Here is a 20,127-nt window from a genome sequence, read left to right on the forward strand (position 1 = left end):
TTCATAGATGGAAAAACTGTCCATAAGATGTAGGTACGCATATATTACATGTATAGTCCTTATCTCAAATAACTGAGGAAGTCAATTTTAATATGCCCTCTCTTTGGCATCAATAATGAAAACGCCAATTAAATCCAAAAACACTGAATGCACTTTCGCGTGATAGGTTTGGCTTTTATAGCTTTTTAGAACGTGCATTAAAGTCAGAGAAACATCTTGGTCGTTTCCTGACGCAGCTTTCCAAATCCTTGTGGAGTCTATGCATGCCTTGCGCGCGTGAATACGGATCGTAAATTTCATTTCCCACAAACGTCTACCGTCATCACCTCTAAACCACTGTCCCTTTTCTTTAGAAGGTCCCCTATCAGCGCAATCAGCAAATTGGTGAACGCGTATTAGGTGCTACATTGTTTTGGTGTTCAGAGGTTATCGGTGCCAAAACTCTCCCAACCTAACTCCGGTACAATGGCGACCCGCTGAATTTGAGGTATGATCCCCTGGCTGGTCAATTTCTAGTATGGTTGAACCTCGTTAATACGATTCTGTTAAAGGCGAAACAGTTTATTGCGATGATTTCCAGCATGATCGTAGGTAGAGAGTCTAGATAATTCAAAATCCATAGAAGCAAAAAAGTACAAATCTCATTTTCTAATGAGTAATTTATATTTATCATAGCGAACGTTTTCGGGAGTTACATTTTCCCTCTTCAAGCATAGCGCAAGTGATTAAAAATTAAATTTAATCACTTGCGCTATGCCTGAAGATGGGATAATGTAACTCCCGAAAACGCCTGTGTGTGCGCGTGTGCGCGAGTACTTTTCTACTTGTAAAAAAAATTGGAAGAAATTGCGAGAACAATTTCAACAATGCGAATCTAATGGCTAAAAAGGGCTTATAGTCAGTGCAAACAGGCAGATTTAAAAACACGGGAAATCCGCGTGCGAGATGCATGGTGTTTTCAGTTACACCAGACCGGTAGGGTGGGATCGTATCAGTATCTAGCTTCGCAAAGAACCAGTGTTTGATGTTACCGCATAGTTGGGTACACTAGGATCGTAGAGCGACGGAGATGACCGTGGATTCAAATCACTTCCAGGACTGAGTGAACATCTCACTGTCAGTGACTTATCGTTGGTGGTAAGCTTTCATAATTTCATGTGCCGTGGTTTGGGAATTACGCAATCGTGAAAAAGAACCACAGACAGATTACTGACTTCTTACGTACGTAGCTGCGTATATTTTGAAATTTTGATTTCAAAAAATGACACTAAGGAACTATCACTGCCTGAGAAAAGCAAACAATATTTCAGGAAATAAATATCTTTATTTGTTAAACGGTTCCAAAAACTATTAAACAACTATTTTAAAAACAAAAACCCCTTACACAAACCAATGCATACGTACTCTGCAGTTTCACGATATTGCGGGCTAAGATTTGACTTAATATATATCGAAAAACGAAATAATTTTAGGATCATATTGATAACCCAACAATTGTATGGAACTGGACCCAGATCTAAGTAGTGTACCGAAATTTAAAATAGTACGATCAAAATGACAAAAATCTTATATCCCAATAAAAAATTGCAAATATCATAAAATGACTCTAATCATATTTACCTCCCGAACCTATAGAATAGGATATGTACATAACTATGAAATAACTCGCCCCAGTTTCACAGTATATGTGATACATAATGTAACCAGGAAAATGTAACATTTTCCTGGAGCTTCAAGTTTAATTCATCATGATTATACAGTACTGATGAATGAAACTTTGAATGACAGTAGTTTTGGGAAACGGGCTGGTGGTCTTGGAGCAAATCTTGGAGGTAAACCATGACTATTACACATCTATCCTGGGGGTGTGACCTTGTACATACAATCATGCACATATAAACTAGGTTTTTAACACATTTGCCGCTGACTTCAAGATGTCTCTTAGCTTTGGTTCGGCCATCATTGCCACTACAAGTGATTTCTTAGCTGATGCTTCATATTCACAGTATGATATTGGAATGACACATTTCCTGATTAGCTGGCAATGCGAACGAACTCTGCTTCATTCCAAGTGCTCATTCGTCAATCATGAACTATGGACGACTGTGTACTAGCTCTATCGCCAACTACGAGATAACGGGTAGTAGCAACTGGAATTCTAATATCGTCCAGTAAAGTTAATCGTAAAGTTAAGCCATAGAATTGTAAACTGAAGGGAATGCAGACTCTATTACTGTTCATTTGTCTTGGTGCAAACTATGAAATTCCACAGCCCCCAGCACCCTACTGGTCATGATAAACAATAGATTCTCGGTAATATTTTTTCAAGATTTGAAAAATTCTAAAGACTTAAACAAATCTTGAAAAACGGCAACCAGTCTAGAAAACCTATTGTTCATTGCTAACAGTGAGTGGGCTGAACAAAACACAAGAATACTAGAGCATTTTTGAGGAGTCGGCCATCGCTTCATTTCACATTCCTACTGTTAAGCTGTAACCTGAGAATATTGTAAATATTCGATGTACAATGTATTCTAAAAATGCACCAAATAACAACAGTTTTCACCTATGATATGCGCAGTTACACCGGACTCTTATCGGATACTGGTGTTGTTGACACGGGAGGCTTTTGTTTAAACGTGATCCAGGTGTATACTACACTTCCCAAAGCGCTGAAATGAAGAAATAAAGAACGGTTTACCATCTCTTCTGTTAGATAGTGGTCACACTAATAAACTGAAATGGTCGGTACTAAAAGATTTAAGTAACATCCATACCTGATATTAAGTCCTATAAAATTGACCATTGAAAATACGTAATCACCCCCTATGAACATTCCTATGTAAGTCACAAGTAAATTCTACAAAGAAAAACACAATCATTATTTCGAGTGTTATTTTTAGTTTCTGGATTTGAACCTGAATGGCCAGTGACAGGGAATTGACTAATCACAGACACATTTCTAAACGCATTATGCAATGCTGAATCTAGTTAAACTCCAAACTCTAATAGTTTCTGTACCATTTGACTCAGGTTAAAGAGAATATTTAGCGATGTATGGACATTTGATATTTAGGTGAAGATCTATGTCATCTGACTCGAGGGGTAAAACATTGGAATAAACTACCAGTAGAGCTAAAGGCGGATATAGAAGTTGACATGATAAAAACTCACTACGTACAAATCTAAAGACAAAACCATCATTCAAAAAAACGCACCTGACAATAATCTCTCGTTAAGAGTTCAAAACGTTGTGTACTCTGTTTTTAATTTTTAATCTTGAAATATTTTTGAATGATAATTTCGTTTTTAAATTTGTACAAGTGGGTTTTTATCAAATTATCTATTCTCCACATTTGAGAGTGGCTATTCTACTACGAACAAATGATAACTGTTCATTATCATCACATTTATGAATTGGTGTTATACCTTGAGCACTCCGACTATAGTAGTGGTCAATGCCGAGTTGTATAAAGTACACAGTACTATTGAATACATCAGTACAAAACCCATACCGCAAGACATCAGGAACTGTACAGTAAACATCGGATTGCTCCAACTCTCAAATGCCAGCACCTGCAATTACAGCGACACTATCAGAAAATAATGGGGATATTGATCGATAACTGAATGACGGTATTCAAGAGATGCATGGACAAGATTATTGCCTTCCTCTATTATTGATCCATTCATATTTGAAATCTATTTCTAAAGACCATTAAATTTTGAGTGCTCCCTTTTAATGTAAAGATACATCTTCAACTAGGGGTCCAGGGACACTATGCCGACTTAGCAAGTAGTTTGAAATGCTCAGCAATATGAAAATTTCACAATTCAATGCCCCCTGGTGAATATATACAGTAGTTATAGCAATGTAGGCAGAAATTCTTTGATTTTCTCGAGTTTTGAGAACCATTGCAATGTAGAGGCACAATGGAACACGTAGCAATAACTTACAGATTTAAATTCTCCATTGATGAAGATGACTAGAGTGGCAGGAATAAGCATGAACAACGCATTATAATAAAGCAGACCGTATTTTCCAAGATTCTGAAAAAAATGTATCGAATTCCGTCATTACATGTATAAATTCAATTAACAAGTGACAAGCACGAACATAAGTATCAATTACTTTACTACAATAAACCTCGCCTAACTCGGAAAAATTGGAACCAGTAAATTAAGTCTGACTAGAGTAAAGTCGAGAAAAGGATGGGAGAAAATGTTCGCAAGCCACATAAATGATTTCATTTTTGTCCAAGTTAATCCAAGTTGACCGTATCCAAGCAAGCTGAGGTTTACTGTAATTCCACATATACTGTACTGGTACTATTAATCATAGAAAAATTGTTAATGAATTTTAAATTTCACAGTAGCAGCAACGAATAGATTCAGAAAAAAAAGTTTTCCGCAAAAACTGCATGAAAAAACCCTTTTCACCATGCTCGGTATTTAGATGGTAAAATCGCTACATAACTGAAGCCGAGATAAAACTGCTTGGATTTGAATTAAACCTCCACTGCGGTAATTGGAACCTGAAGGCATTGCGAACTGTCACGGAATGAAACCTTGCCATGTGTTGTGATGTGGCTTGGACCTAGCTATTCGAGCAATCAGGACCGACATCCGCATCCACTTTCTTCTTGTTCGAAATTTGATTCAGGGTTGTTGTAAATGAACTATGTAATTAAACCAACAACTCTAGAACTTGGTCTAGAACATCAGCCGCGTTTGTTTGGCCGAGCATGTCAACTGACACCTGGAAAACGGCATCAAGATTTGAACTTCAATTATGACCGCCCAGGATCACCTCGCAGCAGGATCAGCCGAGGATGAGGCCATATTATTGTGACCAAGCCTCAGTCAGTTAGTACTAACGTGAGTTTCCAATTTAATGGCAAATCGAACCAAAAGTTTTGATTCCCATAACAGAAAACTTCTAACCATTGACTCTCAGTTCATGTTCAAACTTAGCACCGGTCAGGGCAGTATGGCAGGGTTTCATACCGTGGATGAACCTCGCAATGGCATCAGGCTTCAATTCCAGTTAGGGATGAAGGGTGTGGTGAATGAAAAACAAAAGATATTTTCCACCTTTGTATACTTTCCATAATCTTCATCACCCTAAATTTCAAAGATGATGATCATCATCATCATCATGAAAAAATAAATTTCAGGTTAGATTTCACCCTAAATGAATCTAACCCATATATCGATGTTAGTAGCTATGATGTGGCCGTAATTAGCCACTAGTCAACCAACATTTGAGTGGTTGGCCTGGTCATAATGTAAAGCACATCCAAAGCGTAAAGACCATCTTGACATACCTTGGTGTCCAGTTTTTTCTTCGTATAAACGCCGTTCAAAGCTGTGCACAGATCATTCAGTAAAATGAATACATATCCTTTGAGGTCAAATGCCAAATCATCGCTTAGAATGAAATATGAAAATTTAAATATATAATCTATAACATTACTGACAGTATGGTTAATGACTATGGTTTATCTACTGACCTAGCAGCTATCAAAGCACCGATAATCATAGAGGCAACAGTTAATTTGATGGTCAAGGAAGCCACTTTACTGAAAAATAAACCGCTCACGATTATTTTCAAAATCTGGTCCCACAGTTATTAGATTTGTCACATAAGGATATGGGGTCGTCGATTTATCAAGTAAGCGAAGGGGTCTAATAAAAATACGTTCTAAAGGGGGCCTGCTATATCTGAATATCTGAAATTATGCAGAGACAAAGTGACAATAAAGAAACATAGGCTAGGGGTAATAAGTACCCATACTGAACTACTGCTAAAAAGTTTCTTCAAGGACCAATTATAGATGAATTAGCAATGGTATTATCTTAAATTATACGTCTTTTACTAACTAAATCATCTTTGAAATAATCGACAACTGAATTTACAACTTACCCAATTAAAATCTGTTCGAAAATCATAGTGAGTAAAATTGTGAACCTTCTTAGCACCGTAAACATTGGTAAACTGAAATTTTTAGAAAAAAATTCCAAAAATCAATAACTTAGCTATCAAAACTGCTTGAATGAATAATAATTGATCGGAAAATCACCTCAACTTCTGTGTACCCGCCAACCCAAAAACCATATTCGCCAAATAAATCAATGGCAAAGGAAATATCTGAAAAATATTGAAAATCTGTTGACTTTTCATTCATCTCAACCACATTCGATTCAACTTGCAGAACAAAATCCATACCTGTACAATAGTTTCTTTGGAGCAGTCAGGAAAATGAATCATTTTTAACCTTTTGGCAATAAAAAGCACGACAATTGTTGTAATTAGCTGAAAAAGATCATTGACAAGGGTGTAACTAAACATTTTTAGTAAAGATGACTATCTGGTGTCTGCTCAACCAAATTTACATACCAGTACTAGATATAGTTCCACAATTGTGAACTAAGATTTGACTCGAGTTTACTCATTGAAAATTGAACTGATTTTAAGTCTCGAGTTAATTCTAACTCGCAACTACGGAGCTGGATCCAGATGTATCGATCCTGAAGACCAAAAAGCTATTTCAAGAATAATGCTCCTTGATGAAGATCAAACATAAATCAGACAAGATTTACGGGACTATAAATAAAACATGGCAGAATCTGTCACTGAATATTATATATATGTCAAAGGGAAACATTTATCTTTTTTTTGTGCCATATACACTCAGTACCAGGGCCTAGACAATGGATGGTAATAATCAATAACCTACCTGGCCAAGAGCAAGAAACTGGAAGGACGGAAACCTAAAAAAATCACAAAACATATGAACTGATTTACATAGCCTAATGGGTTTAAAAATAGTGATGGGTTAGGATTACGAATTGCTTCTTAGAGATTGCCCAGACTGGATTATGGGAAGGTGGGTGTAAATAAATAACCCTATGTGTTAGTGTCACTAGGATGTTTCCTGTAGGTCTTAGAAACTTTTTGTATGACAAACCAATTATAAAAGGGCATTCTCTTTTGACAAAAAAATACCCTGAATTGCACACTTATTTGATAGACAGCGCCAATTTCAGATTTCTCTCATTTTAGGGCTATCAATTAAGATATTGGCTATACTTAAGCCTGCATAAAAACATGGTGAAGGATTAGGGTTAAGGCTAGGTTAGGCTTCACTTAATCTACACCAATTTATTGAATATTTATGGAGAGACTTAGTGGACGGTACCTTATTCATATAGCCTGCAACACTTTAGAATTAAAAGGCCTCAAGAAATACGACAATTTCCCATTGCATTGGGTGGTCACGCATCAACTATAGATATCTACCATCCTATGGTCATCGGATATAAAGGGTATGTTAAGGGCTGGGACATTTTTGGGGCCTTTCAGGGTTATGCCTATGGAGTAATATATAATTGATTGAATTGGACAATTTCGAATGCGGGTGCGTAGACATTTTTTGAGGTTTTTGGAGACGTTTCATACTTGTAACTGGTGAGCACCACTTTATTCACTACTATTATGATAAACGAAGAGATGCCATAGAACAGAGCACCGAATAATCGTTGCGATAACACGGGTACTGCAACGCCGGACCGAGTCTCCATCCTGATGTGCCACGAATTATTCCTCTCCCGGAGGGTGCTGCCACCTATGCAATCAAAAAATGATTGACAGTTAGTTAATTGCGTGAGAAACGCACGGGGTTTCGGAAACAAAACTTCTTCCTTTTGTTTAGCCAGAATTCCACGTATCGAAATAATTCCTCGACATTTTCATACAGTATTTACAGAGAAATTAATTTTTGAGTTAAAGACTAAAATGTTCATACCATTTTGTTCGATATGAAATTTACTTACGGCGCCCTCAGCGCTTCCGTACGTTTCCCAAAAATGGCAGCGTCCTGGCGATGACGTTTCGGAACGGATTTTGACGCAAAAGGTTGAAAGCCTGTTTTGGTCGATGGCGAGTGACGTCACTAGTACAAATTCCGAGCGGTTCGAATCCCACAATACGCCAAAATCACTACGGCCGCTCTGAGCGCACATCGCATTTCAACGTTGCCGTTTAATAATTGTAAAATAACTAATAATAGTTTAAGTTTTATAAGGGTTAGAAGTACATTGTATTTACTGCTAGTGTATGTATATATCATGTACGGTTGCGAGAAATCCCTGCCCTGGTTAAACAGTAAGTCCACTAAATCTTTAAATTTTAAGTTGTTTAATGAAACTATTATTGTTTTAAATTGTTAAAACTGCAAACTATGGTTGTCGAAGATGCACCTTCTTCACATCCTTTGAAATCCTGGATAGCATCGCTGTCGGCAAAGACCTTCAGGTCTGTCTTCAACGGCACATCGCTTTGGAACAAGCGACTACTGTGTTATCAAATCTGAACTAGGTAAAAAAATGTTCCCCAAAAATAAAGACAAGTAAACGGATTAATTTGAGGTTTGAATGTTTTTGTTTATTTGTTGGTTCAAATCGAACCCTCGTCATCCTGATCTCCATAAATCTAAGAAAAGTATTCGCACACTTAAAACAATAAAATACGAGCAATAAGCAATAACATCAGACTGGAGTAAGTAACTTTACTTAATTCACAGATACAATCCTACACAAAACAATAGCTATTCAGTGGCGGATCCACCCCTCTATTTTTACCGATGTAGCCGCAAATCTATGCGTTACTGAGTAAAAACCGAATGAAATCTTTCTATTAAGTAATGCTCAGAATGCACCTGCTTGCATCTATTTTTCCAAAAAATTTTTAGGAAGGGTCTTCGCGTTATCGGTGCTTGCTCTGGAATGGCTTACAGCCATCTGTTGTTGCTTTCATTTGCCCCCCCCCCTTCAAAATGCTGGATCCGCCCCTGAGTGCAGACAAAATGATCGACAAAGACATACAGAACTCTAAAACAACAGTTAACAATTTAAGCAACGATAGACAAAACAGATAGCTGATTACTTTACAAACCTGTTGTCAGAACCTTAATTATTTTTACATGTACATACAGAGGACTGTTAACAATTCAACCAATGAAATTGCGATAGAGATACAGAACATACAGCTTTAACAGTAAACAATGCAACCAATGAAATTGCGATAGAGATACAGAACATACAGCTTTAACAGTAAACCATGCAACCAATGAATTGCGATTAACTAAGACCTACGAGCAATTATCAAGTTTGATAATTGCTCGTAGCTAAGACATACAGGACAAACAGGACTAACTTAATTGCGATAGACATACAGGACATACAGGATTAACAGTAGACAATTCAACCAACGAATTGCGATTAACTAAGACATACAGGACTAAACCACAGGACATACAGGACTAACAGTAGACAATTCAACAACCAATGAATTGCGATTAACTAAGACATACAGGACATACAGGACTAACTTAATTGCGATAGACATACAGGACTAACAGTAAACAATGCAACCAATGAATTGCGATCGCGATCACAAAGACATACAGGACAAACAGGAATAAACCACAGTAAATTGCGATAAAAAAGACATACAGGACTAACTGCAGTAAATATATAGGGCCTTAGGAATGCAAAATTCATTCATTTTGTCATTTGTAAACATTCCACAACTTATTTCATTATGTCATTTCCAGTTTTCAAAGGGAATTTTCTTAACTTCAGATGCCTCGAGGACATAAACATATAGAAAGATCTGTCCCAAAAAAATGTCAAGTGTCTTTCATAGTGCAATGGGCCCTGGTTTCCACGTTTATATATCACATATAAAATTCTACAGAAACAATCAATGAATAAGTGAAAATTTACGAATAACAAACAAGACATTCAAGCAGTTGAGTAAGTTAAAATGGGACCAATCTATATATATTATATATGGATTATACAATTTAATCAGGGACAGCCTTGAACCGAGGTTGATGTGTCCATACACTCTCTTCATACACTCTCTGAACATGCATGTATGTATACTGCTGCCAATTGATGATAAGTCAAGGATGTTGAAGTTCTAGACATGGTCAGAATCATCCAGAGACATCGGCACGCATCACAATAACTGATGATTTTGCAGTAACCTGTAACATAAAAAATCAAGCGGTAATCTATTCACAAAATATATTTTCCTGAAAGAAAAAACCTGAAATAGAGCACTATAAACACCAGTGCATATACATCGCTTCTTAACCTTATATATAATCGAGTAAATATATAGGTGACTAAGTGACGGTCATTATAGGCTTCTACGTTCACCATGGGAAATGAAAATATTTCTAATGTCAGGGATTCATTCGAAACCCGATCAATAATATTCTATACAAACTATTTAGGAAATCGGGTCACAATGAAAACAAAACCACCTGATATGTTCAGGAGGAGCCTCATTGATTGGAGCACATTTCCAATGATACCATCTATGGCAATTATCACATTCAATTGAGAATGTGGACTTTTTCTTAGGATTAGCATTGCATTTTTTGTGGCAGACAGGGCAGGTTTCAGCAACTAACTGAGAAGGGGTTTTTTCAACTTTTGATGACAAAAGATTATCTAGTTTCAATTTTGCTAGGTTTTGGAGGCCTGCATTTCCAGGTTGATCTATAAGAATTTCTAATTCTTTTTCAGAATTGGAATTATTGATTTCTGTAATAGGAGAACTGTTGAGATAATCATCTCTATTATTATAATCGATTACAATAGATTTTTTCTTATGATGATTATGTTCAATACGAATGTGCTTTTGAAGGAATGTTTCACTTGCATATGAATTAATAACCCCATCTGCCCAACAAATAGCACATGAGATAGGTTTCAAAGATGAATGAGAAGTGGATATGTGCCTATCTAGTTCCCTGCGACATGAACAAAGATATGGAGGATTTATTTTGTCTTTAATACAAAAGGAACAGACAATACTTTTTTCAAATAAAACAGACTTCGAGTCATTTTTAACAACTGGTATTGACTTAATATCTTTTGGTTTGGTATCTTTTGATTTTTTTGGTAAGGATGATTTATTCTGACTTAAAATATCTGCTGAAAATTCGATATCATTGCCAGGATCTGGATCAGTGGAGTCTATGGTTTCAATTTCTGATATTTTAGCTTTTTTACCTAGTTTGATAGCAGCATTTTCAACCATAGCAGAAAAGGATACACCTCTGTTAGCAGGTCTAATTATCTTTCGCCCTCCGTGTCTTGCATTCTCAGCATCTTTAGGCATTGTAACCTTAGGGCAGTAAGGGTCTATCACTTCAAGTTCAGGAAGGTTTATGGCAACCTGATTGTCCTTGATTGGACCCTCAGCACGCCTATGAGCCATATTGTGAGGTTGTCGTTTGGCAGGTCGTCCGCTTATTAACTTAATTCCACAGTGGCTTTCATTATGTAAAATACTTAGAATGTGCCCTTTCCGAGCAGCATTGATATCATTCGAGCTAGCAATGTGGGAATGATCTTTTAACTTATCAATGAGGGTAGATGAAACAGAAATATTTTGTCGAGTAAAATTGTAAGTTGGCAGAGGCTCCACAATGTGGAATTTATATGCATCAATTAAAGCCTTCGTTGTGGTTATATTGTTTTTTTGGGCAAAACAGGCAAAAAGATGTTTGCAAAAATATGGTTGTCCAATCATTATAAAAGCTTCACAAGTACATATACCTAGTTTCAAATTGATTAAATGGCAATTACCATCTACGTATGAAAGACAATTTTCAGGAACGATTGTAATAACGTAATTGAATAAGATACGACTGGATATTGAATCTAAATTTCCTATGTACCTTCGGCATTTTTTTGAAATGTCATATGAATGTTCCTCGGATATTGATACTTTATCGGGGAATCTTTCTTCTAAAACATCAAGCTGATTGAATGTATATTGAGTATCACCATTGAAAAAATTATCATTATCTTCTAACCTATTTAAGTTCTTTCGTGAAGAACTCTTCACAACAAACCAATTAGTTTCTTCATCATATTTTAAAATCTCATTATTCTGTAATAAATCAAAGGCTCTTTTGCAACACTTTTCTATCTTTTCAAGGTGACGTATATTCTTAACTCGTTGGTCAAGTTGCTTAAATTGGAGATTGTTCATATTTGTCGCTTTGATCTCATCATTAAAAACATTTTCAAACAGTAATCGTACAAAAGATGATATCAGTTTATTTAGGTGTCCACTTAAGTAGACATCATCTATTTGTTTGAATTTGCGCTCAGTAATATTATCAGTTAATAGCAAAGGGTTATTTCTGTTAGATTGGTCTGACTGATAAATTGATTCAGCATTGAATGCCCCAGACCAAATTTGGGAATTAAACCAATTCTTCTTTAGGTAATCAATAAATAATGTTTTTGTATCTTGCGACATAAGGTCTAAAGAAATATCATTCTCAATAAAACTAATAAATGAATTGGCTATATCAGTTCTAGAGGAAGCATCCCATGATCTCATAATGCATTTGAAACCAGTTTCTAGAGGCTTGCAAAATAAGCGAAGTTCTTGATTTTCATTCATGAAGCGACGAATACACTGCAGGACATGAAAATTACATAGTACTGATTTAAGATTATTGTCAGATGCTCCTTGCTTTAGACTTGCATCTTTATCATGTTGTACAAAAGGACAAAATCTAGATGTTGATGAACATGGCTTGATTCTGAAAAAACCATTGCCATCATTAAATATATAGAATTCAGATGGATGATTACATTTTTCGTCTTTACATGGTGTATTGGCTAGAACTAACTGGATGGTAGTTGCATGAGTAGCCCCCCCTTCATCACTACTAATTGATGCAGCAGCAATACGTCCTTCATTTTTGTTGTCTGCAAAAGTTACAAATGAAGTTTTGAATTTCCACGAATTGAAATCATGTTTCACGTCAATACCAATGACAGATTGTCCAAAGTTGGATAAATGTTCCAGAGAACGAGGATCAGAGAGAATAATGTGATAATTACGTTTGAGTGTGGCATCCCCTCGTTGAAATAAAAGGACAGATTCATAGTTACCCTCTAATAATTTTTCAGTATTTCTCCAATCAGAACTTAGAATAGGTATTTCGTCTTGAGATTTCATATGTAATTTTATCGAAGATTTATCAATATATTTCAATCTATTTGAAATTTGATCTAGGGTATGGTCATGACCGGCGCCATCATTTACATTTGATACATGAAGGTTATTGTGAGCATTGGTGGCAGAAAGAACCTTCATTGCTGTGGCTTTCATCATGACTCTATTTTCATCCCATCTATCTCTAGTAGATAAATTAGGTCGCTTTTTAATTTGTAAAGGAATATTGTCATGATATTGACCATTAAGTGGTTTGCTGAAGATTCTCCACTTGGATAAATCAGTACTAAATAATACAAGTTTCGTTGCCCAATAACACATAAAATGAGGGTGAATTAATTTTTTTGGCTCAAACTGCTGCCTTAACTTCACAGGACGATCACGTTTATTCTTCAGCTTATAGTTGTAACAGTTGGAACAAAGTGTTTCACCATCAGCATTTTTCCTCCATTTGTTAGACATGGTAATGGAGCAATGAATACATTGTTTATCATTTAAAACAACGTCAATTTGACATGAGGGACAATTAGTGATGTTACTGGACATATTCAACTTTGAAAGATAATATCCACATGATGATTTACAAACTGAAGACTTTGACGAACATTTTATGAGCATTTCTGCAGCCACAAATTGAGAAGTATCCTCAACAATTGGCTCAATAAATTCAAATTTATTATCTAATCTATGGGTTTGCCAATTCTTTTTTAATGTTAAGGAAGCTTTCATCGTTGTCTGGTTACCAACAAATGAAGGCCGCACATTCTTATGCAGACGAACTGTTTTTGTAAAATCAAAAGTGAATCTATCGAAATAATATTTTGTGTCAGCACCAGTCATTACTTCCCCATTTTCAACCCATTCATCACTAAGTGGATTCTGGTTGTTGAGGTATTTCTTGATAGTGTCAATGGCTACCTGGTCATTTGTACCTTGGTCTGTACAATGAAAACTTTTATACTTCGTCTTACTGCCAGTTGAATGAAAAGCAACTTCAAGATAATGCTTTCCTCTCCTGATGCGATGGGAGATAGTAGTTTTAGAACCATTAATATGGGAAGTTAATGGTTCAGCTGAATTTAGAGTTAATGAGGATTGAGGATTCAAAATTGAGGATGTAGATTCAGGTGTAGATTCATTATTCGAAATTGGTGTAGATTCAGGTGTAGATTTAATAGTCAAAATTGGTGCAGATTCACTATTCGAAATTGGTGTAGATTCATTAGTCAAAATTGGTGCAGATTCACTATTCGAAATTGGTGTTGATTCAGGTGTTGATTCATTAGTCAAAATTGGTGCAGATTCACTATTTGAAATTGGTGTTGATTCATTAGTCAAAATTGCTGCAGATTCATAATTCGAAATTGGTGTAGATTCAAGTGTTGATTCATTATTCAAAATTGGTGTAGATTTAGATTTGGCTGTAGTTAAGACTGATTTGCTTTTTTTAGGGGCAATATAAGAGTCTGACATCTTTAATTCAGAACTAGCTAGTGTATTATTTGACTCAGTTGATCGTTTATGTCTCTGTCTGCGAGATAATCGTGATATCTTAGAGAAAGTAGTACTATTAGCAGTAGGTTGAGATGACTTTGAGAAGAGTTGAGTAATATCAATTAGATGTTTCATAAGCCAATTAATCAATATCAATCTAACAAAATCAGAATAGTTAGAAATGTTCTTAAGATAAGATAATTCATTGGGAGATGAAAATACACTTGAAATATCCTTTTCATAATAGGTTGCAATGCAAGCACCAATTAATGTAGCAGGGCCACAGACAGATGAACATGATTGGAGTGGGTAATAACTAGTACAATTATTACTACATACATGCACTGAATTTTCAGTAACAAAATGAGGATCATGGAGGTGGATATAAACAGGATCAGGGCAATTCAAACCTTTCAAAACAGATCTTAAATGATTTTTAAATTCCCTTGGACAATCCCATGCTAGTGTATCAGCATAACACAGTTTGTTACTTTTTGGGTAAAAAACTGCTAGTGCATAATGATTGGCAACAACATGTCCATAAGAATTTAGAAATACGAAATCGTTTTGGGTGCCAACATGCAGGAAAAAAATTAGTTTATCACAACTTATGAGTGGATTAGGACCGAATCTTTTATATAAATTTGAAACATATTTCTTAGCATCAAATGTAAGTGGCATCATAAATGCATGAATATTACAGTACTGTTCATTTATCATAGATGCAAAAGCATTTAACACAGATCCTTCAAACCATTTTTGATTAGTCATCGTCTGAAGTTCTGATACAGATACGCTATTATTATTACCAACTGGAAATTGTTGAGAGGGTTTTAAGGAAAAGAGCATATTTGAAAATGCTTGAATCTGTTCCCAATCGACTGAATCAGTGGGGCTTAAAGGCTTACTATTTACCCAAAGATTCATGGCAAAAAGATCTTGTTGTTTGGTTTTAGCATAATGTAAGAAAAGAAACCTATTAATCTGATCAATAGAATAGCAGCCTGTATCGAGTCTCACATGGATATTAATGGAAGGGTCACGGACAATCCTTGACTGCATCTGTGCTTTTATGTCCTCCAACTGATTTTTGTGGGGCATAGTGGGGGCATCATCAGCCAAATGACATGAATTAGACATGTCACAAATTCTGAATGACGTGACCTTTGATGGCATAACAGGAGGAATTTTCAAAAACTGATAGTCATTGAGGCACATTTCTGTTGGATTGTAACTAAAATTTCTTCTACATACATGTTCATCATCAGAATCATTCTCATCACTATCATCAATTATGATTGGTTCGATACCTCCACCACCTGTGATACTTAGCTGTTTTTTGTTTTCCATCCAGCTATCTTCCTGCATCTTTAATCTTTCTATCCTTTCTTTCGAACTATCTTCCTGCATCTTTTCTGCTTCCTCTATCGTTCCTTCCGAGAAATTGTCACAAGCCGCGTCCTTTCCTTCTTCCTCCATTGTCCGCCTGAAATACACATTATCAACTCACTTTTTTTAGACATATGAATAGATAGAGTATGAAATTACCCATATAGGCCTAACATAAAACATGGGTATCTCTGAGTCATTTGCATTAAGTCATTTAGATTTGTAGGTACTAAATTAATTGAATTATGTTGTACTTACATTTCAGTATGGTTTAAACTAACATGGTCTAGAAGATCTTTCCAATTGGTGAATTCAACTCCGCAAAAACATGTCGAGTCAGCAGGATCCGTCTGTGGATGAATAACCTAATGTGGAAGAGCACATTAATCTGTTTTTGCTTCAACATCTAAGCAAAAATAACAAAAATGAACCCGCGTCTCGCAGAAAGGGCATCAAACTTACATGTTCCACTGACTTCCTTTTTCTGTTAAATCTTTTAGTATTGTGACAACTTCTATTGTAGCATCCCTGAATATGAAAACAAAGCTTTACAGCATAAATCATACCAATACCAATGAATTTCTATAATTTCATTTCGAGAAACATATTACTCACGTTCTTAGTCTGATAAAAAGGAGTAAATAATTGAGGCTTTAAACAAATAGCAACACCAGCCACATCAATTTTAGTCATGTACTGGAAAAAAAAGACAGATTTGTGCATGCACAGCCTTTAGGTAATTGTGAAATAAAAGTGACCAAACTAATATTAAATCATAAGTTCTTGAGATGATATGTACCTGGTCGAATGTGAAAAAGGCTCTTTGATCTTCACAACAGAATTGTTTCCTTGTATGATGCGCAACGTCAAAACTGCTATACTGGATTGAAGGATACAAAAAACTGTTAAAATATATCTAACTTTATAAAGATAAATCACGTACAAATCACTTAGGAAAACAACTTTACCACTATTGTTGAATCATCCCATGCTCTTGCTTGATCATCCTTCAATTTGTTTTTTGCTATCAGCTATCAATATGATTCATTAATTCAATGCAAGGATTTTGAATAAAGTGGTTTCGTATTCAAGTTATAAAAACTAATTGCAAATCATTCATTTTCTAGGATATCAATGCTAAATGATTACCTTTCGTCGATGGACTGCTCTACTTCTTTGCATCTTTTCAATCTCATATGGAAAGTATTGAGGGCACCTGATTAAGAATCATTCATTATTTCCAGTACAATCATAAAATTTATGTAGTTTGCATACCTGGTAATTGGATAAAATAATGCAATTCTACGTACATTTCATCTTCATTTTTCAATAGCAGTAGTTCCATTATCCTGTTATTTATGAACTGATTTCCCTTACGGCTGGGGTGTAACAAGTCAGTCCTAGATCACAAAATTTAGAAAAAAACAAGTTAGTTTAAATCGCGAAAAAATGCACATAACCTACTGGGCTTATTAAGATTAAACGATTACTTACGGTGAAAGGAGATCTCTTGAGAAGTGAAAATCAACGAACTTTACACCAAGTGTAAAGCATTCGCGGTGCAGCATTTCATTGTAATGAAATATTTTTGTGTCAGCATCGAAACTTTAAAAAAGAAAGAAATTTAAAAATCATTACATCGATCATAAATATAGTACTTCAAGAAAAATCTATTCTTGATACTTACTCATCACATCGAGGAAAAAGAGCTGGTACAATGATGGTCCCAGTACATTTATAGAGCAACAATCGAATTAATTCAACGTGTCTTCGCAGAACAATCTCAAGCGGGACATCACGCGTCATATTATTTGTTCCAACATGGACGATTAGTTGTTCCACATTCAGCATCTTCACCTTTTTCAATTCTGTAATATACAACTAATCAGTAACCCAATGAAAATGAACAATATAAATCAGTACTGAACCGAGAAATTACCTTCCATCAATGTTTCAATGGTTCCTCCGGGGCACACGATCCTTGTCCATTCAAATAAGCCTACACCATCTAGCCCAGCATACTTTAAAATGCTGTCTGCTACGAGACCAATACGCTACAAAAAAGATTATTTGTCAGTCTCAGGCCAATATCACAGGGAGGTGTGAGAGAGCACACTGGTTACTGTAAGACCCTACTACATGCAAAAGAAGTGACACATATATGTATATCAATGTGATAGAATTGATTGAAAAAATTGTGCATAATAGTAGCTAGTGCCCAAAAATAGAACACAGTGTTATTGAAGTGAAAATTTCTAAAATCCTCTGAAGCGGTGCTTATTTGGTAGCTACATGGGTATTCTAATTGAATAAGCATAAAGATAAGCGTGCACACACAGTAGCCTATGCATAAACAAGGGCCAGTTTCACCTTCACCTAAAAGTCCTGCAGTGTGAAGACTAACTTGTTCACCTAAACCACCTCTACCAGGCTGTGGAAGGCCTAACATCAGGCACTAAATTAAAAGATTCCTCTAAATCAAATTATCTATAAACATCCTCTTAATTGCAGGCAGACTGATTCAGGGAGGGGTGCAGCCCAAAATAGGGCATACATATCAGTATCATATATAATTAAAAATCAAAAGGGCACCAGATCATCAGAAAACATAATACCTATATTTTGGAAGTAGGCCTACAGAGAACATGTTTTGGAATATAAGCTTTTTAAAAATACTTGTTGATATTTTTAATTTTTCCTTTAAATTTCATTGCGACTTAAAAGTTTTAAGGGGTGTACACCCCTGTATACTCTCCTGATCTGCCCCTGAATTGCCACTTAACAAAATTTCTCAGCTTAATTGTTGGCTAACTAGCTCAGTGAAACTGGGACCAGACCTAATGCATACACCCTCAGTGGCCAGGGCCAGGATTAAACAGTTAGGCTACGTATATAAATAAAGGAATGAAAAGTACTTATCCTGAAATTGGTTAGGCTATCTATCTGCAACAAGAAATACATTTTCATTGACTCTGAATACAGGGAACTACCATTCTTCTGTTTCGAGGCCTTAAAATTTATTGTTTATTTTTTGTTGCTGGATTTGGAATGGTTGTTGGAATATTTAAGGCCTAGTAGGTGGTGACTGTGTACGGGCAACATAGGCCTATACCCAGTGGCATGGCAATGGCATGCCACTGGGTACCCACTACTGCACTATAGTATACTGCCTACGGCTACTGCGACTGGTGGTTCGGTTGGCAGAAATTACTTTTTAACATGGGGGGGGGGGAGGGGGGAAGTAAGCGTGGATGAAGACAAATTAATTTAGCCGAGTAAGTAGCAAGCAAGTAAAGTAGTGGCAGTACAGTAGGCCTAGCGACAATGTGAGTGTGGTGGTAACGTGGCCGTGGTGGCAATAACAAGACTCCAAAACTGGCAAAAGCCAAAATTAAAAAGCCCTGCCGCCGCGCGGTCGCGACGCCTCGCCTGCACCACCGTGTAGGGTAACTCCACGTAATTTCGGAAGACCACGTAATTTCGGAAGTTTTCTTCTACGGCCTCTCAGCAGTCGCGTAGAGGGAATACCTATTCGGACGAGCTTAAATTTGAAAAAGGGGAGGTAGGTTGGTATTTCCTGGGAATTCCACGGAAATCCGCGCCGTTTTGATGACGTAGTACGCATTTCTTCCCGGCACACGAAACCAGCGAAGCAGGAGATAAAAATCGGTCATGTAAGTACATTATTGATTGCCCCATTTTTACGGCATTTCGCGGCCAGCTGTTATGTAAACACTACTAAGAAGTTCTAGGAAGTAAAAAGTTTGTTTATAAACATTCATTCGCTATTGGAATACGGTCATTGATGAAATATCAGCGATTTTTAGAAACTCGCTCGCCTACACATAATTTCGGATATCGTATACCCGGTTATTCTGGCTCGTTCACGTAATTTCGGAAGTTCCGAATTTATGTATAGATGGTATTTGTGTGTGTTTTCTCGGTAGTCTATCATCAAACAGGCCTTTTTCTGAGATAACTGTCACAAAAGAGTGCATACTGAAAACAAATGCAAATTGATTCATCATTTTAGCCCCAGAGCCTAGGCCTATAACCTAGTCTCCATAACACAGTTATCAGTAGGCCTAAATTATGAAAATGCCATTCTGAGATCAGGTTGTAACTAATAACATGTGATGATATTTACTAAGGAAAATAATTAAGGCTTATTTATAAAAGAAAAT

The 20,127-nt window shown here is 36.2% G+C and overlaps 2 protein-coding genes across 3 annotated transcripts; both read right to left on the minus strand.

The window, feature by feature from the left end:
• Positions 1 to 1,339: 1,339 nt before the first annotated feature.
• Positions 1,340 to 7,883, minus strand: LOC141898811 (UDP-sugar transporter UST74c-like). 2 transcript variants are annotated; one of them, XM_074784922.1, is made up of 12 exons: positions 7,837 to 7,883; positions 7,463 to 7,628; positions 6,741 to 6,774; positions 6,230 to 6,316; positions 6,084 to 6,151; positions 5,927 to 5,998; positions 5,514 to 5,582; positions 5,328 to 5,430; positions 3,958 to 4,050; positions 3,430 to 3,576; positions 2,778 to 2,860; positions 1,340 to 2,672 (listed from the first exon to the last, which is right to left on the minus strand). In XM_074784922.1, the coding sequence occupies exons 2-12, from the start codon at positions 7,582 to 7,584 to the stop codon at positions 2,582 to 2,584; spliced, it is 969 nt and encodes a 322-aa protein (XP_074641023.1). In that variant the 5' UTR covers positions 7,585 to 7,628; positions 7,837 to 7,883; the 3' UTR covers positions 1,340 to 2,581. The 2 variants fall into 2 exon arrangements, with proteins under 2 accessions (XP_074641023.1, XP_074641024.1); XM_074784923.1 differs by lacking the exon at positions 3,958 to 4,050.
• Positions 7,884 to 9,822: 1,939 nt separating this feature from the next.
• LOC141898640 (uncharacterized) lies at positions 9,823 to 19,451 on the minus strand. Its single transcript, XM_074784658.1, has 11 exons — positions 17,883 to 19,451; positions 17,631 to 17,811; positions 17,438 to 17,548; positions 17,254 to 17,343; positions 17,093 to 17,159; positions 16,912 to 16,974; positions 16,743 to 16,818; positions 16,559 to 16,639; positions 16,406 to 16,471; positions 16,202 to 16,308; positions 9,823 to 16,040 (listed from the first exon to the last, which is right to left on the minus strand). The coding sequence occupies exons 1-7, from the start codon at positions 17,887 to 17,889 to the stop codon at positions 16,810 to 16,812; spliced, it is 528 nt and encodes a 175-aa protein (XP_074640759.1). The 5' UTR covers positions 17,890 to 19,451; the 3' UTR covers positions 9,823 to 16,040; positions 16,202 to 16,308; positions 16,406 to 16,471; positions 16,559 to 16,639; positions 16,743 to 16,809.
• Between the last annotated feature and the right edge of the window lie 676 nt (positions 19,452 to 20,127).

Source organism: Tubulanus polymorphus, chromosome 2, assembly GCF_964204645.1.
Source record: "Tubulanus polymorphus chromosome 2, tnTubPoly1.2, whole genome shotgun sequence".
Taxonomy (NCBI): Eukaryota; Metazoa; Nemertea; class Palaeonemertea; order Tubulaniformes; family Tubulanidae; genus Tubulanus; species Tubulanus polymorphus.

What these genes read in the sequence shown, in the direction of transcription:
- LOC141898811 (XM_074784922.1), bottom strand. Translation starts at nt 7,584, where the DNA reads ATGGAGACTCGGTCCGGCGTTGCAGTACCCGTGTTATCGCAACGATTA. An exon ending in AGAAAAAACTGGACACCAAG is followed by an intron (nt 4,051 to 5,327) that starts GTATGTCAAGAT and finishes CATTTTTTTCAG; the next exon opens with AATCTTGGAAAATACGGTCT. An exon ending in TTTATAGGACTTAATATCAG is followed by an intron (nt 2,673 to 2,777) that starts GTATGGATGTTA and finishes TCTTCATTTCAG; the next exon opens with CGCTTTGGGAAGTGTAGTAT.
- LOC141898640 (XM_074784658.1), bottom strand. An exon ending in CTTTTTCCTCGATGTGATGA is followed by an intron (nt 17,549 to 17,630) that starts GTAAGTATCAAG and finishes TCTTTTTTAAAG; the next exon opens with TTTCGATGCTGACACAAAAA. An exon ending in TTGAAAAATGAAGATGAAAT is followed by an intron (nt 17,160 to 17,253) that starts GTACGTAGAATT and finishes ATTCTTAATCAG; the next exon opens with GTGCCCTCAATACTTTCCAT.